Source organism: Rhinolophus hipposideros (assembly GCF_964194185.1).
Source record: "Rhinolophus hipposideros genome assembly, chromosome: 4".
In the NCBI taxonomy this organism is placed as follows: domain Eukaryota; kingdom Metazoa; phylum Chordata; class Mammalia; order Chiroptera; family Rhinolophidae; genus Rhinolophus; species Rhinolophus hipposideros.
In genome coordinates, this window is record NC_138050.1 from 66,325,267 (window position 1) to 66,349,526 (window position 24,260).

At 39.4% G+C, this 24,260-nt stretch overlaps 1 protein-coding gene across 2 annotated transcripts in view; it reads right to left on the minus strand.

Annotated features, from left to right (window-relative positions):
- GPC6 (glypican 6) overlaps positions 1 to 24,260 on the minus strand; it is a 1,046,737-nt gene that overhangs the window by 15,352 nt on the left and 1,007,125 nt on the right. For both annotated transcript variants that reach the window (XM_081045970.1, XM_081045969.1), the window contains one exon: positions 6,745 to 6,881. In XM_081045970.1, coding sequence (XP_080902096.1) covers positions 6,745 to 6,881 — 137 coding nt within the window. The remainder of the gene's footprint in view (positions 1 to 6,744; positions 6,882 to 24,260) is intronic.

The window sequence follows — 24,260 nt, forward strand, 5'->3', positions numbered from 1 at the left end:
TTTGTTTCATAAGCTGCCATATTAAATGAAAGGATATGAAAATGCTGGAAAAATACGACACATTATTCAATTCTAATGCATTCTTATGAAAATGAAGTTGTTAACACGGCTCCTGCAAATGCCAAACTTGTTTCTTAGGACTGGCTGACAACAGCAGAATTTGGAGTTTTAAAGCATAAATTCATGTACAGAGGAGTGATTTCTTGTGGCTTTCCTCCAGCTGGAGACTGTGTGGCAGGAAACGGTTTGAGAACTCTTGGAGAACACACAGCTCATGGGTTTCGGCAGTGAGCAGAAGCTAAATTCTTCGACTTGGCCTCTTTACTCATTGGCAGGAGCTCCCCAAACCCATCCTTTCTTGGTAGAACTGGAGTCAGCAAACTGCAGTGCAGATAAGAAAGAAGACCCACGAGCCAGGTTTCAGGGCTCTGAGTTGTCGACAGCAGCATGCTTCTTTCCCCCTATTTGTAGCCACATTTTTCACTACTTGCAGGAGGTGCATGGAAAGCATCCTTCTTCTTTCTCAGGACAGTCAGCCTTCTTCGTAAGGTCTTCCCTCCAAAGTGTGCCGCAGAAGGCAAGTGTGAGTTCAGGAATGCCAGGTTTGACAGTTGCCAGTTCTCTTCCCAGACAGATTTCCCACCTTCCCCAGGTTTCCTGGCTGGGTATACACCGAATATTTTACAATTCTTTAAAATGCAGCTAGAGTGCTTTGGGACATATTTCCCAATCAGACTAAAACAATATTGTCCTGCCAAATCTGCCAAGTCGCTATCTTTGACAGATTTCTCATCACCATGCATCATTTCGTCCATCTTCCAACTGCTCAAAACTTATCCAGTCATGACTTGCTATTTTCTTTGCTTAGTCAATCCACTCAGTGGCTGGTGAGAGTGACTAATCTATTTTCTATTTTTTTTTTCACTTTTCCTATTTCTTTCAATTTACCCTATTTACCTCCTGGCTTTAGGTAGGATTTCCTTGGGAACACAGTTATTTCTCTGAGGATCTGGTGCCGTAAAATACAGTAGAGGCTCCCTGTCAAAGCTATTTCCAACGTATCCAATTAATCCTTGTCCCTCATGCAGCACCGGGATCACCTCCTCCCTGCAGGCATTTTAAAGAAAGGACACAGTGACAGCTAAACACTGGCTTAAAAGGAACAGAAGTAGAAAGTTGATTTGCCAATTTTATGGGTGAGAAGAAGGAGTCTGAAAATAACTGACTCAAGAAATATGTATATTTAGACTCTGAAATAATGTATGTTCTATCCTGAAATCCATGTGCTATTGGGACTTGCCCCTTAGATTGGCTTTCATTTGCATTCTTCCTGCCCCATTCCACCATTTCCCATATTTCCCTTTCCTTTTCAACTCCTATGAGCTTAGAAAAAGCATCCCCATGAAGAGAAGAAACAATCTCCAAGGAAGATATATATGCTGTAATTTGATATGGCTGCATCCTTAAAAAGCAAAAATCCGCCTCTATAGAAGCAAAAAGGAGGAGCCTACATGAACACGAGGCCTTTATTTTTTTCTTCTGCTGATGTCTGACAAAGGTCTAACCTGTATATGCTAACCATATACAAGTTTTATTTCCTTCTGAGCCTATGCTTTCCTGCCTCCCATCTAATCATTCTTCTCGAGCTTTTGTATAGACAGCTCATTCCGGCCACTGGCTGCCCAGAATGCCCTTCTCAGGGATGACGGATGACTGCAAATGTTCTCCAAGGTCTCCAGGTTCACCCTGGGAACTTAGGAGGCCTAGATTTGTAACCTGCACGATGACTCTTTAATTTTTTTCCCCTTTGGCCTTCTAGATGATTATCGATTTTCCTCACTTACTTACCAGCTTCCCTTTCAATTCCTATTTGTCTGAGTTGAGTCAGAGTGTTCCTGAATTTTCTCCTGTTTCATCCTAAAAAGTTGCTTAGCTAAGTGAGAAATGGGAGGAGTGGAAGTTACACTTGCAAACTCACTTTCTTGCTGGTCTCTGAAGATGCATCCTAAGCTGCCTTTCTTGGGTGATAAACATTGCTGTGAATTCGGAGGAAAACACTTGATCAGCTATTTTGATAAAGTAGGATGTGATTCTTTGTACTATTATGGAATGAATGTTTTTGTCCCTCCACGACCCATGTGTTGAAGCCCCAGCCCCTAATGTGATGATATTTGGAGGTGGGGCCTTTAGGAAGACATTGGGTTTAGATAAGTTTGTGAGGGTGGAGCCCCTGTGATGGGATTCGTGCACTTTTATGAAAAGAACGGATTAGAGCACTCCCACCCTCAGCTCCCCACCGTATAAAGGCACAGTGAGAAAGTGTCTGTCCACAAGCCAGGAATAGTACTCTCCCCAGAAACCAATGCTGCTAGCACCCTGATCTTGGACTTCCAGCCTCCAGACTTTGAGAAATATCTGTTTTAGCTGCCCAGTCTATAGTACTTTTGTTATAGCGTCCTGAGCTGATCATTCCACTAATTGAATCAAGTACTGACCACGGAGTCAAAGTATCCATCCATGGCCACAATGTGTGACCAGAGGTTTCTGTGGACAAAAGAGGTTTGTCGTGCAATTGTGAAGGCTGTGTTGTAGTTCCAATTTAAAAGGGAGCTTCACGCATGGGTGAAGCCTCAGCAATTCATTGTCAGCTCACTTCAAACTGGCCTGTGCTCCAACTCTTCTTAGTGGATGATATTACAACTGAACCGTATGACCTCCCTGGGTCTGTTGCTGTTGTTGTTTTTAACATGAGAAAAGCTCTATTAAAAAGAACATCAAGGGTATCCATGAAGACAGAGAGAAAATGGCAAATTGTAATATGGTCCCTGAATGAACGGGGAATGAATATCTTACATGTTCATAGAAGCTTAAAGTAGATAAATACATACATAAATACATAGAAGCTTAAAGTCAGATAAAATACAGGACTACCAGTTGAATCTGAATTTCAGACAAACAATAAATACTTTTTTTGTAGTATAAGTGTGTTCCATTTGGTGTCTGGTGTTTTATGTGCTAAATCTGGAAAATTCTGCCTTGGAGTCTTGCTATTCAAAGTGTGGTCCCCAACCAGCAACAACTGCATCCCCTGTAAGCTTGTTAGAAATGCAGAACTCCAGGCCCCACCACAGACTTATTGATTCAGAATTTGCATTTTTAACAAGATGTCCAAGACTTTAGCCTGCGTGTTAACATTTGATAAGCATTATTTTAGTGTTTACAACCTATTTTCATTGACATTATCTCATTGGTTTTCAAATTTTCCCAATAAGTTGAAAAGGAAAGAGGAAACAAAAAAAGGGTCCATTTGGTGACCTGGTGTTGTCAAAATGGAGATTTAAATGCTGACGGGGTCATGGGCATGTTGCAATTTCCTCCCATCACAGGGCGGTCTCCTCCTTGTGCTCCATCTCCTGTTTGCAGACCTGTTTAGCTATTAAAGCAGAGTGAGATCTGCCAGGGATGGGTGAGGGTGGGGGCAGACGGACAAAGGTAGGTTCATGTTTTAGGGAGCCACTGCTCACACACCCTTGACCATGATCTCTACACAGCGGATTTCACCCTGGGGCCATCATAGAAGCCACGTCTCCTGTTCTCGCTGTTTCAAGTAGTTAATTTCAACGGGTGCCATTGATTTAATAACCGTTATTTGGGAAAATAAAATAATTGTTGGAGTAAATGGACGTATCCATTGCAGGAGTCATTTTGATTTCAGAAATGTTCAAATGTGAAACAGGTATGTTTCTGAATTAGGGAAATATGATCAAAAGTCATGGAGTAGCATTCAGAAAAAGTCAGGAGAAATACTGGTGGTGAAGACAAGTCTGATGAGATACTTAGATTGATAAAAAGGCTGCAGCAGTGGATGTGAACCCAAGAATGTGGCGAAGGAGGAGTGTACTGGATAAAACATAAAGAGAGGAAGAAATGTCCGAGTTATCCGTGGTCTCATCCCACAGGCTTGAGTGTAAAAACTCCAGACTGTGACACTCGTCAATGCAAATGAGGATCTCTGTACCATGTCCATTAACAGATGTTGGTAGATTTTTTTAAAAGGTTCTGGTTCTTTTATTTCACATGGATGATAAGAATACCCTTTCTTTCTTTTTATTCCCTAAACATTCCTAAAGAGTTAAGAAGGCATACTTCAAAAGTAGGAAAAAAATAAGTTATTATCTGCATTACCAATGGATTTTTCAACTCACAAAATAGTTCAGTGAAATTTCTTTAAATGAAAAATTTCTCTAAGTGTTTCTAGATCAATTAATATTTGAATGAGAAAAAACCTTTCAATTAAATTTAATTCAACAAGTGTTTATTTGCTATCTATACATAGTGTGCTATTAAATCTTAGGTTGGTGCAAAAGTAATTGCAGTTTTTGCATTTATTTTTAACCTTTTAAACTACAGCTACTTTTGCACCAACCTAATGTAAAGGTACAATATCAACATTCCATTCCAGGGGAATAATAATAATAAAAAAAAAGAACTAAAAGAAACCATGAGATTTTAGTTTTTCAGTGGGAATATAAATTGAATCAGTCACAAATATTTGACAGCTTCATCTTTTTAATAACACACTGGGTTAAATTCTGGAATGTTCCTGCAACTGACTTTATTGCTTTAAATTTGATGATTTCTCTCACCTGCATAAAATCCTCCAACGGCTTCCCTTGGACTTCAGGATAAAATTCAAATCTGGCCCCTGAGTATTGACTGATCCAGGTGCTTCTCCACCTATGTAATCCTTTCCCAAACGTACAGCCCAACAGTATGGTACCTGGAGTTCCTAAATCCACTGTCCTCTCTCCAGCCACTGTACCCTTTCACATCTTCACAGACAACAATGTTGTGTTATAGAACTTGATTCACAGTGTCTGGACAGAAGTGCCTAAAAATATTGTTGATGGACTGATAGACTAAGTGAATGAATGTAGATCCATTTTACAGAGCTAAGGATGTTTCGTTTGTTCTCCTAACCTGGGGTGAACCCTATTTAGCTGTCATTTGTTTTAAAGGTAGGATATTGAAGTGAAAAGAGTACTGCACTAGGATGTGGGAGATTTCGGCTTTCACCCTTGTTAACCTTGGACTGACAAATCGTTTACTCTGTTTGCGCTCCTGATTTGTATACTGAGGAATTTGGGTGAACCATTCCAGTCACCTCTAGCTCTAACTTCAACGGTCTTTATCTTCCCCATTCATTTTCTTGATGGAGTGCAGTACTGTCCCCAATCCCTGCTTGCAACCATTCTTTGTATTTCCTTTTGTAAGAAACTGCATATGCGCCAATATTCAGCAACCTGTAACACATTCATGGGAATGTGTTTCAAAACACAGCCTTCATTTTAGCCAAGGCTGAAAGGTAAACACAGATGGGCAACAGAGCAGCTCAAAAAATTAACCGCTTTATTCATTAGGCCATCTCGTCACCCTTTGCAGTGTCTTTCTGCACACTCATTAGGAAAGGACACATTAGCAGCTGTTAAATCAGCTGAATTTGTGGGCCAAAGGTCTCCTTCCTAAAAGGCCAGACATTGGTAAATTACGAGGCATTTATGAGGCGCATGTCATTGATATTGTGAATATCTCTCCGTATCTCGTGATACAGAGATATCTCTGTATCTCGTGGATATTTTGGGGCAACTTGAAATATTACAGCTTTTTCTATAGCCGTCCAGTTTTCACTTTGCTAAGCTTTCCCTAGCATGGCTAATAATATGACCAATGGATGCTAAGAAACGCAACTCAGCAGTGTAAGAAATAACAGCAAATGAGCACCTCATGTGCACCCCTGCTTACCTTCTGCAGTTTCTTCTGAACTTAATATCCAGGTATCTTTTTGTTGCCTTTTTATCACAGCTTCTTCATCTGCTTGGAACAGGCCAATAAGGTCCCAGAACAGAGCCCTCCTCCTCTTAGCTTCTCCACCTGCTGGTCCATCCCCAAGGATTCCTTGAGGCCCATTTACCAGCTGCTCTACCCACCAGCATCTCCGCTGGGGAAGGTTCCGGCAGACTCTTCTCCTGGTTTCCTGCCCTGCTTGCCAACTCCTAGCCAGTTTCCCCATCCAACTTCTCCACCCTATGAAAACTCAGGCCAAGCCCATTTTTGGGCTAAATCAAAAAATTCAGAAATTCCATCGCAAGTGGCAGCAGCACCGGGCAGAAGAGCAGCAGGATGAAAAAAGACCATCTCTCATCAGAAAATTCCAATAGGACTTTCCAAGGCACAGGACCTATGAGAATGCTTTCCTGGTTGTCCCTTGGTCACTTTATTTTTCCCTACCCCTTCCAATGAGCACTTCAAAAAATGTTTTTCTCCAAAGGGGAAAAAATTACACTTGAATTTTTACTTCCTGTTTGACTTGTGGTGGAAAAAACCAGTAAGCCCTGAAAATTTAACTACGAACAAAAATAGCTCAGCTATATTAAAGCCATTAAGTGAACATAAAAAGCTCTTTGTGATCTCAGGATATCCGTAACCTGGCATCTGTCACCATTCCTTCATCCTCATCCTGAGGCAAGGCATTCAGAACAAGGATTCCACGCTTAATGGCACCTTGAGAGTAAGTGCTCCCAGGTGCCCATCAAACCTGTCACTCTGAACAGCTGTCGCTAAGTGACGACTTGTCCCTCCACCCTCCATTGCATTTTGCATAAACAGATCTGCAGAGTTGTGCCAGGAGAGCCTTCCGCTGGATGTGCAAAGCCCTGACCAGAAGAACCATGAGTCACCCCTCACCTGGCTTTGCTGTGCCCGTTCCAGCATTCCTCTTCATTGGACGTGCCTGCTGTCACGCTCTCATCCTTGCAGATGGTGTAGGGCAACGCCGACCAGACCTTTTTAGAGAGCTTCAGCTTCTCTTTTATGTCTGTGACCTGATCAAGAAAGCAAGGAAAGACAATGAATATTCTCCCCAAACCTTGTCCCTTTCTACACAAGGACACAACACAGGTGAAGGTGAGAGAATCTGTGATAGGGCTAGAACAAACTCTTTGTCCATTTAAAGAGAGCTATACGATTTACTGCCTAGGAAAGCATAGCTTCCTCTCTCAATCTTCCTCTAGCTTCTGGCAGGGAGTTCTCAGGTAATTGGCTTTTTGTTTTCCATCTTTTGTCCTCCCATTCTTTGAATTGAAAACTTATGCAGCATCTCAACTGACTTTGGGTCCCTCTCCAGCTGGGAGATATAGGTGTGCCCTACTGCAAACACCCTAAATATGTTCTTTAGAATTCATTTGCCTGGATGTCAGATAAATGCACTTAAATGGTACACCAAGAGATAAAAACCCTTTTCCCAATGGTCTACTTGTTTCTGTAAGAAATATATATTGTCACTCATTCAGCTGCTGGTAACCTCTGCTCTTGACTAATTGATAGGCCCATAGAGCACACACATGGATGGTGAGCAGCAATCCAAACCCATTTAAGAATCTCTAGTGCCAGAGAGGAAAAAGTCATTCCAAATACAGGTAAGTGTAAAATCCTCAGTCCTATGGATGGATGGCCGGGAGAAGCTTAGTAACACCATCTTTAGTATTTTCAGGCTCAGCACTGACAGCACCTGGGGAAAAGGTAGGGAGAGAGCTTCAGTACCATTCTGGTTCCCTAATTCACATCTAGGTTCATGCAGTCACAACTTGCTTTCCTGTTCTGCCTACATAAACCCTGGGAAATTCTATCACTGAAACGTATCTGTTATAGGTTGAATTTCCCCCTAAATTCATATGCTGAAGACCTAACCCTCAGTACTCAGACTGTGACTTTATTTGGAAATATGGTCTTTACAGAAGTAAGAAAGTTAAAAATGAGGTCATTAGGGTGCCCCAATCCAATATTTCGTGTTCTTACAAAAAGAGGAAATTTGGACACAGAAATGAAGAGAGGGGACGATGGGAAGAGACAGGAAGAAGACATTCACCTACAAGCCAAGGAAAGAGCTTGAAAAAGATCCTTTTTTCACAGTCCTCAGAAGGAAGCAACCTTGCTGACACCTTGATTTTGGACTTCTAACTTTCAGAACTGTGAGACAATACATTTCTGTGGCGCAAGCTACCCAGTCTGCAGTAGTTTGTTACAACATTCCTACCAAACTTATACAGCACCCAAGAAGGGAGAACCACTGAGATTTAACGACATTATTATACATTTGAGATCAATGGCCTTTGGATGCAAACTATTCTATGTTTATTGTGGATGGAACATAGATTTGAGATCTTTTGTGAGGTTTGAGAGTGAACACACAGAAATAAAAGAACTCTGACATTTTATTTTGGCCTCAGTCATGTTTCTCAGTCGTTTCAGAATTACAGTTTTTGGCCTCTGCTTAACTGTGACTCTGATGATGACGGAGGCTTCCGTACTGGGAAATGTCTGCTCACCCATAAAGTACTGAAGAGGACCAGAATGCTGAATCAGAGAACCTGGTCCGTATCCTCAAATAGTGTGATGTTGCTTTTGTGTGAAAAAAATCCAAGAGTAGCTTACACACAGGAAATGTTTAGGATAGCTTGAAACTTACACTCTCCAATTTTCCCCATTCCTGTGACCTTGGTCCACAGGCTGCCCCTGGCTCTCCTTCCAGCCATGCTGACTGGGCAAGGAGATTTGCAATAAGAGCCTGTCCTTTCCTGCTCAACTCTCCAGGTGCAGATTGTGTGTATCTTATGTGCTTTTTATCTTTTGTTTTAATGATACGCATTATTTCTAGCCAGCCATTGATGGATGTTTATTCTCTATTTATCAATTATAAAAGAAACAACCCCTCCCAAACACCAACTGATTAATGTTGAAAGAATGATAGTGAGAAAAACCACCATACTGCAACCATCATAGTAATAATTGATCTCAGCAAATATCATCAGTAGATGCTGTTGTGAGTTGAATTGTGCACCCTTCCTCCACAAACCCCCCCCCCCAAAAAAAAAAAAGATTTTGGAGTGCTAACTACCAGTACCTGTGAATGTGACCTTATTTGGAAATACGGTCATTGCAGATGATCAAGTTAAAAATGGGTTCATTAGGGTGGACCCTAATTCACTATGACTTTGCTCTCATAAAAAGGGGAAATTTGGCTACCAAGACAGAGACACACAGGGAGAAGACCTTATGAAGATGAAGGCAAAGATAGCGTGATGCATCTAGAAGCCAACGAACACCACAGATTGCCAGCAATCCACCAGAAGCTGGGGAGAGACCTGGAGTAGATTCTCCCTCCCCGCCCTCAGAAGGAACCAGCCCTGCTGACATTTGGGTCTTTGACTTTCAGCCTCCAGACGGTGAAACATCAAATTTTTGTGTTGTAAGCCACTCAGTTTGTGGTAGTTTGTTACAGCAGCCCTAGCAAACTAGTAAAAATGCAACAAAATATTGGGTAAAAGCTTGATAGGGAAGAGGATATTTACACAATCTCAAAGTACCCTCCACAGATTACATACTATTATAAAAGGAAAACTGGCCATTTTGTAGGACAGAAACTGAACAGGCCCCCACCTTAACCCAGTGACCAAAGTAACAGGACAAATCAATGATCATGCACCTGTTGGGGTGATATGACAAGGACACATCAGACAAACCCAAACTGAGGAACATTCTATGATTATGTAGCCAAAATCAGAACCTTAACCCAATGATGAGGACACATCAGACAAACCCAAACTGAGGAACATTCTATGAAACCACTGGCCTGTGCTTCTCAAAATGTCAGTCATAAAAGGTAAAAAGAAAAAAGTCTGAGGAGTTCTTCTGGATAAAAGATATGGCATCCAAGTGCAGCACATGTACTTCTCTGATTGTCTCCGCGATCACATGCTTCTTGATGCAAGGACAATGTACTAATTTGTGATTAGTACGGGTCGAGTGACCAGTCATCTCAGTTTGCCTGGGACATAGGGGATTGTAGGACACCAAATTTTCAATGCTAAAGCTAGAAAGTCCTGGGCAAACCAGGACAAATTGATCACACATCTTTTTGTACACAGTAGGTGCTCCATAAATGTTGATTGAGAAAATGGATTTAATTGTCCCATTCTATTACCAGGTCATAGACAATATCGCTCACACAACATAGTTGGGGTCACACAATGTGCCTCTTTTCTGAAAAGGGGCCAGAGGACTCGTGCTGCTGTATCCGGCTAAGTGAGGAGTATGTTGATCTCTCTGACTAGTCACCACAGCACATTTTATAATCAGGCCGTGTTCACCCTGGCGTTTCAGTACCAGGCATTTTCATTGTGCAATTGAAGGATAACAACAAAGGAGCAGTGAGAGATGTAAATGCTGTTTTAACATTCTGCACGGAAACATCAGCCAATTCACTTTCCCACTGGGATGGTGATGCAGACAGTTGGAAAAAACGGACACTATTAGCCACTAGAGAGGAACATGCCTTTGATTCTGAAGAACATCTGAATGACTGCAGTTTTTTTTTCAATATCAAGAAAAATTTTCAATTCTCACACTGTTTAGAAATATTTTCTCTTATTTTTATTTCTGAATAATATATGCGACTACTTTGCTGTAGCTCCAGACCTGAGCTAGTTTTTGTATTTTTTTCCTACAGATTTAAGTGCACACAATAGAGAGTTAAGCTTTATGTTAACAAGTACCCTTAGTACAAATATCTTATTGACAATAACAGTGCGCCCTAATTCCTTAATAATGCAAAGCTGATGGGAACAAAGACCTGGGATCAAATATAGGACAACAATTTCTTTTCTCTGTTTCCCAAATGAGCTATTCTAGGACAAATTAACTTTCTCCAATACTTGCAAATTGTATTTACCATTTTCCAGTATTTTATATTCCAGCATTAAGTGCAGTAATATTAGTAATATTAGTAATACCTGAGTATAAAATATTTTTTTCATTTATGCTATTGAGAGATCCTGAAAGTTAAACAACAACTTCTGTTATGCCATAAGACTCTGATCCAAATAAATGCTGTTGGGGTCCATAAGGAAAACATGAGCCCCCCTTTATGACTTATCCAGAGTTTGTCTTACTTTCTGACAATTTCAAATACTGGCATCAGAAAAGACACACTCTTAGTTTAAAGCCTGTCAAAGGATTCTGAATACTTGACTCTAGGAAGGCAGTGGTACCATTTTTACACTCACTCTTACAGAATTGTAAAATTAGACAAAAGAAGGAGGAAGTGGATAAGGTGGAGTGATTGCTATAACAAAAGGGATTAGCAAAGAGAAAGAGCAGAAAGGACTGTCCACATACTGTTGTCTGACAACTTCATTTAAAAAGTAATCTTGTCCCAAATGTTTACCCTGAATCTCTTCAAGATACTGACTTAACAACTTCCAGTTTACAGGAAATACTGGGGATAGAGGTACAAACTAAGTAACACCAGAAATACATGAGCAAACATATCCAGTATATGAGATATTCTGTAACTCAGCTGGCCTTGTCTCTTCAAAAGTGGGGGGGGGGGCGGAGAAGGGAGGAAAGGAATGAAGACTGCTGTAAATGAAAAGAGACTCTAAAAGTATAACAAACCAAATGCTATTGATTAACTGAATCCTGGATTTGGATGTGAGTTTTGAAGTAACGGGAATTTTGAATAAAAAATAGTAGATGATCTTATCGAATTACTGTTAATATTCTGAAATGTAATCATGGCATTGTGGTTGTATTGGAGACTGTCCTTACTTTTAGGAGATTCGTGCTGAGATATTTAAGAATAGAGTGTTATTTTTTATTTTACTTACTTGAAAAGTAGCAAAACCGTCAACCATTACTGAGTCTACAGAGAGGTATAAGAATATTCACTTTATCATTATTGTTTTCAACCATTTCAGTGTTTTTTGGAAAAGTTAAAAATAATGAAAAGTTGGGGAAAAAATGAGACTGTTGTCAGGGCAGATAGTGTTCGAGAGCTTTGCTGGATTTAGCTTAGGTCAGTAACTGATTCAAAGTAATTGGGACTAACTGTGAGCTTTCATTGAGCTAAGGCATTCACATTCCTTTCTAAAAATGAATTAATTTTTAAAAATGCATTTATCAATTACAGTTGACATATATTATTATATTAGTTTCTGGCATACAACATAGTGATTAGACATTTATATACCTTATGAAGTGATCACCCCGATAAATTCAGTACCCCTCTGACATCATACACAGTTATTACAATATTATTGACTCTCTGCCTTATGCTGTACCTTACATCCCTGTGACTATTTTCATAACTGGCATTTTGTACTTCTTAATTCCTTCACCTTTTTCAACCATCCTCTAATCCTCCTCCCATTTGTGATCATCAATTTGCTTTCTGTACGTATGAGTTTGTTTCTGTTTTGTTTATTTTGTAATTTAAATTCCACATGCAAGTGAAGGGGTGAATGCTATCTTTCTGAATTAGTGTTTTGGAATTTTTTGGATAAATATTCAGAAGTGAAATTGCTGGATCATATATTAATTCTATTTTTAATTTTTTGAGGAACCTCTGTACCGTTTTCCAGAGTGGCTGCACCAATTTACAATCTTATAAGCATTTCATGAGGGTTCCCTTTTCTCTACTTTCTAACATTTTTTTTTTTAATTTTTTTTAATTTTTTTTTTTTGAACATTTTTTTTTTAATTTTTAATTTTTTTTTTTGGTTGTTGAGAGCCCCCTGGCCCATGTGGGAATCGAACCGGCAGCCTTTGGAGTTAGAAGCATGGAGCTCTAACCGCCTGCGCCACCGGGCCGGCCCAACATTTTTTTTTTTTGATTAATTGATGAAGGCCATTCTGAAAGGTGTGAGGTGTTATCTCATTGTGGTTTTAATTTGTATTTCCCTGATGGTTAGTAATGTTGAGCATCTTTTCATATGTCTGCTGTAAGGCACTCACATTCAATTTTCACAACACTGTCTGTGCTGAAGTATTATCATTATACCCTTTTTGCAACTAGAAAATGGGGGCTTAGAGAGGGGAAAAAAACCTGCCATGCAAGTAAATGGTGGACATGAGATTCAAATTCAAACGTAAACTTCAGAATCATTACTCTTAACTACTAGGCTTAATAGGGACATTGCCTGTAGTCATGGTCTCCAAAGTGTGTGTTGGATTGGTGGTGGGGGTGTGTGAACATCTCTGGGGTGTGCACGGTGATTCAATGTGATTCAAAATGAAACATTAGAAGTTCTACTTCTATTTTGTAAATATAAAAATATAAGAGGGATTATGCTTTCCTAATATTTAATCTATCTACAGATTTATATGCCTCTTAATCAGTCCATATGGTGATGGCCATTTTTCAGTTTTTCTGTGGAAAGAGTAAAACTTCCAGAGTGGAAAGGGGCTCCCAGTGGCACCTCCGTCTGCTCTCATTAGCTTGCTCCTGGAGTATTGAAATCTATCACAGTTCCTATGTGCTGAAATGCATGTATGGATTAGATTATGTAGTTTTAACTAACTCATTCAATGGATGAGTGACTTACAATGACTTTTGCAAAGAAAGTTTGAGTTTCTTTCATTTCAAACAATGCAAGCACAAGTGAACAACAATAAAATGGCAGGCGTGACATTTCTCTTACTCTCAATACATCTGCAACACTACAAAGTAAAAATAATAAAGATTCTTTATCTCATTCTTCACATTTCTAATTTTTGTATAACTTTTGCAAGGTACAGAATGTACATTAGTTCAGTAACGTTTCTATACAATTTATGCATAGTTATAAATACACCGGGTGTCTGTGATTCTGGTATTTTGCTGATAAAGACGTGAGATCAAAACATTTTGGAGTCGACTAGTCTATAGCACCAGGACTGATATATTTTGATTCAGTACTTAGTAAGCAAAAACTTTCAGTGAAATCTAGTTAACAAGACAAGGAAGGGTATTATAGTTTAGAAAAAGTTCTAATACATTGGTTAAATAAGAAAAGGTTTTTTGCTAGTGTTCATTCATTAAATACTTCTTACGTGCCTTCTAATAAGTCAGGTTTTATGCTACATTCTGGGGAAACAAATATGGCCAGTATATAGTCACTGTCCTGGAAGTGTTCATAGCTTTCCTTTCTAGGGGGGTAAACAGACAGGGGCTAAATGCAATAGTCATGACAAAGAAAAGGGCTAAGGGAGCGCAGTATCAATTTGTCTGAAAATTTCCTTTCTGCGGAAAACCGTATTCCCTCCCAAGCCAATAAGACTTTGCTATTTGCTTTTTGATGGCCTCTGACCTCAGCCATGGAGATGATTAAGAAGCTGGATAATTAGTTGTTTCTATCCAGAGGGATTAAAAACAAAACAAAAAAAATGCCTCATGGCCTCCTGTGTTTTCACCTTCACTGGCAGTCTGACTTTATCCATGCAGAAGCCATCACATTCAGTCACCGCTCTGGTTTCAGCTCCTCCTTTTGTGAAGGAGTATCTTTGTTTAAGTGACTCCCAGGGATATGTGCTTTACAGCAGAGACTTGGTAAACAGTGCTGTGCATGTCCCAGGTGCTTCAGAAACATTTGTTACGTGAATACATATATGAACAGCATTGCTGATTATCTGCTAAAGGAAGCAAGATTTCAAAAATGATTGATTATCCACCAGCTAGTCTTTTGGACTTTCCTTTGGAGAGGAAGAAAGACATGGGCAAATTCTGCAGGCTTTCAAAAAAAAAATAATAACATGTACTTTTCCTTGACCTGATTATCCCCCAAGCAAGAGGGGAATCTCAGACGATCCTCTCCAATCCTCTAATTAGGATTCTAGTCTCCTGTCATCTCGAATGTCATTCCAGGTGTAATTGACACAGGTATGATGGAAGAGCCTGGGAGATCTCAAAGGTGATCTTGGCTTGAGGAAAAACTATGAGAATTGAACTAAAAATGGAATGAATTCCATCTTAAACTGTCTTTATAATCCTTATAAAGACATACTGTTTCCTGTACCTTTGGTTTTCTAAGCAAGTGACCTGTTAAATTCTGATTAGGGGAATTTTTGAACTGTTATTACCTTTGTCTCCTATGTGGGTCCTTTGATGGGCATATTTGATCTCCTCCAAGAGACTTTGCCCATGGCTGTGTGTCTACCTGAGGTCCAAAGTACATCTACCCTGGACCTTTTATTTCCTTGGATCTTCCCTGTGAAGTGTGAGAAGTGAACTGTGAGAAGGCCACCTGCTATCCTCTTTCAATCATGCCCTGACCAGAATTCACTTCCCTGGATACTTGTTGTGTGCACCTGGAAGAATGCCCTATTTGCTCACAATTTCAGAAAGATTCCAATGTGTCTATTTCATCTATATGAAAACATAATGTGACTGGATGTAAATAATATATACCATACCTTCAGAAAGAAGATGGTTAATATTTAAAGGGTTATATACTAAATAATACATATTGAAGGGGAAAAAATAATGTGAATATTTAATAGGCTGAAGGTCAGTTGTTAGCTTTGGAAAACAATCTGTTTAAAGAAACAGAGGCAGCCTCATTTTTACTTCATGTACAAGGCCACTTTACTTGGTCAAGTTAAAGGAAATTCATGATACACAATGCCATTTTTGCAACCTGAGAGTGTAATCATCCAGTTTCGAAGACAGTGACCTCATCCGACTTTACTTTAGAGAAAAATGATCTTTCATTATGGTCCCAAGTAACTCAATTCACTGTGTGAACCTGCATTAGAATTCAAACCATACATACTCCTTTAGTGGTCAAACATAGGTCTGTGAATGTACCTGTTCACAACTTCTCTCGGTAACTTACAGTGAGTCAGAAAACACATACAGACAGTCTGGAGTAGAGTATTTAAAGTCCCTAAGTCTCGGTGGGAATACTAATTTTTCTGATGTGGCCAAATATCTCTAAATGCAATCTTCCTAATATTCTTGAGGAAGTAGGGGTTACTAATGCCATGTAGCTCAACAAGGAAGCTGGAGACACATGACGTGCTGAATATACTTGCTTCGTTTATGTTGAAGCCTGAACTCAAGTCCATTCTTCTGATATGGCTCTTAGCATTCTATTCACTAGAACATCACCTTTTTTCAGTTTGTGAAACTCTTCGGTGTTATTTTTCATGTGTCAGATTGTCCCTGTCTATAGAGCAATGTTTCAGTGGGTCTTGCGTGCTAGGAGAAATCACTTGTAACAGGTTTTCTTTTGGGAACCTTCTAAATAAGTCTTGGGGATGAGAGCAGGGTCTTGTTACATGCAGTTTGTCAGTGAAGCCAAAGCAGATTTTGGCCACACAACACACCCAGCAGTCTACTGAGGATTTGAGTCACTGCACAACCTAAAACCAGCCTCACGTTCTGGGCTTTCTCAGACATTCCAAGGGAATTCAGTAACAAGCTCTAGTCTATTACCATGTGATGTATTTTCTCCCTGCGGTATGGTACTTTTCGCATTACTCCCCAAGGAGATAAACACACGTGTTTTGTAGGAAAAACTAAAAGTCTGAAAAAACTGGTAGGAAGTGAGAGAATCTTTGAAGGTTCAAAAAGACCATGCTTAGTTTTGTTGAGTTTCTTAGGGGACTGAGAATTGGATGAAAAATTTCAAGAGTCTGCATCATCCCCATGGGCTTCAGGTTTGGCGTTTCTTGGCTACATGATGACACCGTATTAAGGACATGACCCTGAAAAGACAGATGGGATTTTTTTTCTCGCAAACACGGTCCTCAAAGTGGAAAAACATATTGGACACATCAGAAATATTCTCCTATGCTGCTCAGGTCAGATTTTTGCAGCAGATTTTAAGAAAACCACAAACTTTGAAATCTTCATGTTTATAGCTGATGCTGTGAGGGTGCCTTATTCCCTAAGGTATTGTGTCTTAGGCAAGTCTCCTCTTAGGCAAGTCAGGGAAGTAAGCATTGAGAGGTGACACAGTTTGACATCAAACTAATATTGAATTCAATAGCGAAAGGAAGAAAGATAGGAAGACATTTGATCTGTGGCAAAGCAGGTGAAATCAAAGTATTACTTGGCACAGCGGGTACCTACATCGTGGCACCATTTACTTCTCAAGACTGAAAATATCAGTAATTGCAAGGAGTGGTTTTATCACTGAATCATGGCATGCAGAGGCTCAGCAGAGCTCATGCAGAGGTCCAAAGCTTCCAGAGCATTCTTGACAGACACCTGGACTCCACTTAAGCATTCCCAATGACAGACATCAGTGTCTCTCATAAAGAGGACTAAGTATTTGCTGCCTGACCGAAAGCAAGTCACTTCCCCTCTCTGAGCAGTTCTGGGGTCTCCATAGACAAGGCTTGACCTCAGAGCATAAGTTTATTCTTTTTTTTTTTTTTATTAGCTTCAGGTTTACAAAACAGTGTAATAGTTAGACATTTACACACAAAGTGATAACCCCCCACCCAATCTACTACCCCTCGGACATCACAAGTATAAGCGTATCCTTGTTCCTCCTCCTGCAAATGGAATTAAGACAGAACCCTCAACCTTTTCTCTTGCATTGCTTTGTTCCCTTGCAATCTGTAGCTAGTTTCAGTTGCCAAGAGTGGATTCTGTTTTTCTCTGCCCATCACCTGGTAAAGTGCCCTTTTGCTTCTTTTCTGACCTTGGATCTACTCAGTCTTCACTCTCTCACTTTCTGCTCTTCGCTTTTGAGACTATCTTCCTCAGGTTGCAAACTTTGGTCTCTGTCATTTTCAGGCATTATTTTGGCTGTGTAGGTGCAGACATCCCCAAGGAGCCTTCTCTGATCTAGAGTATGGATTTTAAGAAGTGCTGATTCTAAATTAGGTTATTAGATATGCGGTCTTCATAATGACAGATAGGAAGATCTCAGATGTATTTTCAAAAGAGCAGAAGGAATTCAGTATTTCTAGCAGTTCTATAAGGCACAGTGAAGCAGTTTGGATATTTAAAAACTGACCCCTGACGCCACCATCATCTATTCTATCACTATGGAATGAAAACTTTTGAAAATTCATTGTGGCTTGACAAGCAGATTTCCCCCACTTTTCCTTAACTTCCCGATGTAGCCAACAAGATAATGGCAGTGGCATAGACTGATCTCTTGGCATAGGACTAACCTGGAAATAAGCGTTAATTCAGGAAACTGCCAAACAAAGCTTATATACTTAATAGTCCAAGTTTGCCAATGTGAAAAAAAGTTTGACATTCTGAATACCCCGTCTTGCTGCAAAAAAATTCTAATTATTTGCCAACTGTTATTTAAATGGGCAACCCCTTCAGAGGGTCTGATAATACTCAGAAAATTCATACAGTCTCTGCTTTTACTTATGATTGACATAATGCAGTGATTCTGTTAAGTTCATAACCACCTAAAGTTACTCTCAAAATATTGAAATCTCATCTTTAGGGAATAAAATCCAGAACATTACAAGCATGTTTGCTAATTTCAAAAAAATGGTAAGGAGGTATGCATTACACGTTGAGTTTAGGCATTCCTGAATATTTTAGGATTCATCATTTGATTCCAAATGCTTGGGGCTATATTCTTCCTGACTAACGCTAGAAATAGATGCATATTCTGGTCTCTTTCTCTGAAGCAACTATAACTACTTGGAACTTACTAGGGAATGACAATTACCTGAGATTGATGTAATTGAGCAGGGCCTTCTTAAGTAAGATATTGCAAAAATGATTCCATCCAACAGTGAGAGTATCCGCAAAGATGTACACACATTGGAAAAGTAATTTAGTTGCAGCACAGAAAAACAGTCAGCAAGTGATAGGTGGAAATTTAGATTTATCTAAATTCTAAAGTCATTTAGGGTAGAGATAGGTTGCCCTAAATCTCTTATGGAATAGGCAACAAAAAGCATTTTAAACCTCTCTTGGGCATGTATGTTTTGATTTATACTTAACTATCTAGATTTGTATTGTGTAGTGTGTAATAAATGCTATTTTTGAATCTATTATGTTCTATTTATGATATAACACAATGTTCTGCCTTTTCCTTCATAGATTTAATTGAGAATTGCTTTACTTGCCAGTGATTTTGGCCTAAGAAAGTTCGAAGAACATCAGAATGACATACTAATAAATGCATCCAAGAATGTAAATCAGAGGACCCCAGGATACCTATAAACTCCCTCAAACATGTAGTCTATACATGACTTAGTGGATAATTCCTTCTGTGGGTCTCAACTTCTTCTAGGGCTCCTTCCTTGATACCTGGAGTTACTTAGGACCTCACCAGTATGTGCTCACAGAGATCCTTCTGTTTTTTTTTGTTATAAAGATTTCTCCATTCATTGTGATTGTGGGTCTCTCAGTCAGTAGGTGACATAGGGACAGAGCCTCTGTCCTTTGTGTTCACCACATCCTAAGTAAGAGATGAGTGTCCCATCAGGCACCATAGCACTCAATAGATAGCAAATGAATGAATGAACGAATGCATAAGTAAAATAAAGGAGGCAGAGGGTAAACTTAAATTCTGGGTGTCCCAATTAAATTGTAAATGAAAATTAAATTCTAGATGCCTTTACTTGCAAAATAAACTTATTGCCATAGGGAGGGGTGTCTTTCTTATAAACCTCTCTATTTTATAAAGAAATGGTTGCTTAGGGTCTACTTATGGGTAGTCAGTTCAACGAAACACACACACACACACACACACACACACACACACACATCTGTTTAATGTCTACAGTGTACTGGGAACACAATGTTATACATGAGATGGTCTTGCCTTCAGAGAACTTGCTACCTGGGGGAGGAAAGAGAGTTACACATAAATGAGCATAAATGGCTCACTCACTTAAGGGTTGTAGGGCCTGAGAAGTATAATCAACATTGTATTATTGAGGAGGTGGGACTGAGGGAGGCTCCGAGGAAGAGTTGGAAGTTGAACTGGGCCTTAAAGGATGAATAGCATTCTCCAGGTAGAAGAGTTGGAAGAGCTCTTTTTAGTGGAGGGACCCTGAGGGGCAAAAGCTCATTGATATCTTTAATAGGGCAAAGAAGCAGAAGGGCCTGATGCATGGAGATGTGTTTGCTTCAACTGTGACTTTGGCAAAGACATAATTTCCCTACAAATTGGTTTCAAAATGAGGAAAATACTGCCACCCCCCACAATCTTTTTAAAGATTTAATAAAGTCTAGTAAGTTAATATATTATTAGGGTACTCTGAGATGAAGTTCTTCATGAGTAGAACTATCACCATGGGCACAGATGGCAGAGGGTGACTAAAGTGCACTGTTTTTTTTCCAAATCAAGTTTTTACCCCTGTGAGGTAAATTATCTTCTCTGGGAGCCATCTGGTTACCTTAAAGATCCAATTTACCTTATCGGACACCAATGAGGGGTGACATTTATTCCTCTTATGATTAGACCCAAGTGGCATAATTGTACTTGACTTTCACCTTTCCATCTTAGCATCCAATAATTTAAATGGATTCTTTTAGTCTCCTGGAAGTGTCAAAGATGTCAGAAATTCCCCATTTTAAAGTGGGAGAGGAACAACCTTGTAAAATGGCAGACTGGCCATTCTGAGCCAAGAAGCCATGAGAGTCTCCAGCAGCAATATCCAACAGCAATATAATGTAAGTCACAAGTGCAAGCTACCTCTGTAATTTTAAATTTTGCAGCAGTGACATTAAAAAAGTAAAGTGAAGTTAATTTTAATGATGTATTCTGTTTAACCCAACCTATCCAAAATATTATTGCTTCAACATATAATGAATCTGAAAAAATATAATGAGCTATTTCACATTATTGTTTTTGTACTAAGACTTCAAAATCCAGTGTTTATTTTACACAGAGAGCATACCTCAATTCAGTCTGTAGACATCTCCTAGTGCTCTGTGGTCACACGTGACTCATGTCTGCCATATTGGATGGCACAGTTCTCAAAATCTGGTGTGGGTTTTACACTTACAACACATCTCAGTTCTGTGTGCAGCACATCTCAGGTGCTCACGTTTGTCCCATGTGGCTCACGGCTACCTTACTGAGAACACAGGTCCTTCCTGAGCACATCAGGAGTGAGGGCCAGTGGTATGAGAGGGGCTGAGTTGTTTGGATGAGTTCAGTGCAAGCCATTAGCCTAACACTAGAGCATTCAGCATGTCCTTCTTAATTCTTTGGGTAGGTTGTACTTCAAATCAACAGAACTCATTTTCATCCCTTTTCTTTGATGCCAGTCTTCTGCGCTTTACTGCCTCCCCCTAATCAATTGCCCAAAGTGCACCAGGAAAGAACTGAGTTGAAATTAGGTTGCGTTTGAAGTCTGGTTGGGATCCAGCCTCTCTCTACAATTGTTTCTGTTTCTTTAAATGAGAACATGTTGCATTTAGCTTTGTAACATCTGCTGATATTTTGCCTGTGTGGGAGAGATTGTTTGGCTTACATTTATTTATTTTTACTGAAGTATAACAATCATCCAGAAAAGTATACAAATCATATATTAACAATTTGACGAATTTCAACCAAGATACTCATGTAACAAGCAACCAGACATGTGGAAGTTTTTAAAAAGGAAAATGCGTATTTTAAACGTTTTTCTTGGTTCTCATTCTTTTCACAAGACCCCCTCTCTTGAAAATTAATCACATCAAGTCATTGAGATACAGGTATTACAGGTTACCAACAAGCAGAAAGTGTCTTGTTGATTTTCTGTAATTTTGAGATTATAAATTACATACTGGCTGTGGGCATGTCCGTGTGTTTTAAAGACAAAGGGCTTTCAAAAAGCTGGTACAAAAGCAGTTAAGTTCAAGGCAGTCCAACATCATTCCTTCTTTTAGGTAGAAGGAGTCCAGTCTCACCTGCAGGTGGTTAGAAACTGCCTTTCACGATGACCACAAGGTGGCAGTGTTGTCCAATCTTTCTACGCCTTTCCACCCCACAGTCTTTTCCCAGAGAATAAAATTGTAGATTGTTCCCCTGCATATAAAACTGACAACCCTGTTATTTTAAACTTGAAACTGACAGTCTGTTATTTTAATGAGGTCTTCCAGAGCCAAGGTTAACCAAAGCTTTATTTCCCTACAAAACGTTAAGGCCACAGTTCTAGAAGGGGGCTGTGAAATTTTATGTTACTGATACTTTCTCTGATGGTACAAGTTTTAAGATATTTTTTGACATGTAAAGCTATGTGACAAATATAGACATATTTGTGTGTGTTTTTGTTTGTGTGTGTGTGTGTGTGTATATATATATATGTATATATAGTCTCCAAATTCTGTATTAAAAGTGGTTCAAAATTTCTTCCAATAGGTCCTTTTGCTTTAAGTTACTTTCTGAAAAAGAAAATCCTTTTCTACAGTTATCCATTTCTGCCTGTTTTGAAGCAAAAGCATGTATTTGTAGCACTTCAACTTTCTAGCTTAATGAGTCAAAGGAAATTTAAAGCTATTATAATCCTATTAATATTCCAAAATCAAATCAAGTGTAGTACTATTTGATTCTTTATTTCTGCGAAAAAAACTTAGATCCAGAACAGTAAAACTTAGAAAGGTTTTTCCCTTATAATGGGTACTTCTACAATGTGTGATGGTTAATGGCATTATAATTTACTTCCTTCTCCTTGAAATGCCTTTTTATGTTGATCAAGGAAGTATTTAAAGTCAATTGCTAACTGTGCCAACATTAAAAAAGATTAGCAACCACCTTTTCTCAAGTGATTTTGCTAACATTTTTGCAGCTTTTTACTAGCTCTCCAAAATAATTTTTAATATTTAGCAAATATTCCTGTCTGCAGTGATGAACATAGATCCTGCAAATATTCCATCCAGTTCTACATTTACAAACTTGACTTTGAATGAATAGTGTCATCAGCCACCCCTGTCATTGCCCAAAGGGCCTGTCCACAAAAAGACTTACGTTCAGGAAGAGCCTTGATTTCTGAAAGTGGGCCTCAAATAAATCAGTTATTATTCATTGGTGACAACAGAAGTTCAATTCACAAGCATTTAACGTGGATCTGCTATGTGTAAACAACCCAGAGTTGCAGACAAGGCTTACAACACCCAATAAGAAATGGTCTGTGTCCTTAGGACCAGCTACATAATTAGTGGACACAATGCAAAATGTAAATGTGGGGCTCCGTCTTAAAAAACTATTAATAATAATTTCAACATAGCAACAACAGAGTATGAAATCAAGCAGGTGCCATGCAACGGCATGGGTTATATTAATACGCCCAGGAAGCTGGCCCTGCTTACCCTCAAAAAGCTAGTCTATTTGGAGGTGATATATACATCCAGGAGACGAGACAGATGGTGACAATATTCATAGCAGTGATGGCTACCATACGTATTAGATGCCCAGCAGTGATGTCCATATTGCCTCTAATTTGCACAAAAATGTTGAGAGCTAGTCATTGGCTCCTTCACTTGACCAATGAGATGACTGGGAACTGCAGCTCTAGTGTGACTTTTCATTTCATGCGATGTGCTTAAGTGCTTACTGTGTGGCAGACACCACACTAAACACATCGCTCATTGTTTAATCCTCACAACCCCACTAGAACAAGAAGGACACAGAGGCCAGGAGGGGTGACATTATTTGGACTTAATCACTCAGTGCAAGCAGTGGGGCCTGGTTCTGAACCTTGGCCGTCGGGCTCCTGAGCCTGCAGTCTTCAATGAACTATGATGACAGAGCTGGCCAGCTGGAAAGCTGGAACGTGTTCTTAAAGCAGTGTGGCCTATTGGTAGGTCTCACTCATTTCAAAAAGGAAGGAAAACGTATTGGAGGAGGGGCGATAGAGCTCTGGAAATCTTTGTACTTTCCCCCAAATTATTTGCCCATGCTAATATTCTAGACCTTTTCCCACACCACTATGATTCTAGCTGCCCACCAATTTCCTAATTACCAACCTTTTCTAACACCATCATGGTTACAATAACTTCCTAATTTTGTAGGCCTTTCTAACAATGTCTATATGGTTAGAGCTGCTCTCCAAACAAATGCAAGACAATACATTGTTGAGTCTAGCATCTTAGGAGGTCCAAAGACAGAACAAGAGCCATTACTCTTTTGGTTATGCACAGCAGTAGGTTATATTGTTCTTGTATCTATATATCTGTCTATCTATCTATCTATCCATCCAGCTTAGCTATCAACAGAAATAATAATTTTCAGGTGGTACTAAGAACGTCCTAAATGCGTAACACCATAAAATCTAGGCCATTACTCCAACATGCAAATGTGGGGGAAAAATGAAAGTCCTAGAGTTTCCTCCTGGATTTAAAATGAAAAGAGTGTTTCTGTTCTGACTTTTTTATTCATAAAACTGCATGGACCAGCTCGTCTCCTGGTTTTTATGATAAAGGGAGCATTCCCCCATAGAGCTACATACATAGGTTGGAAATCCAG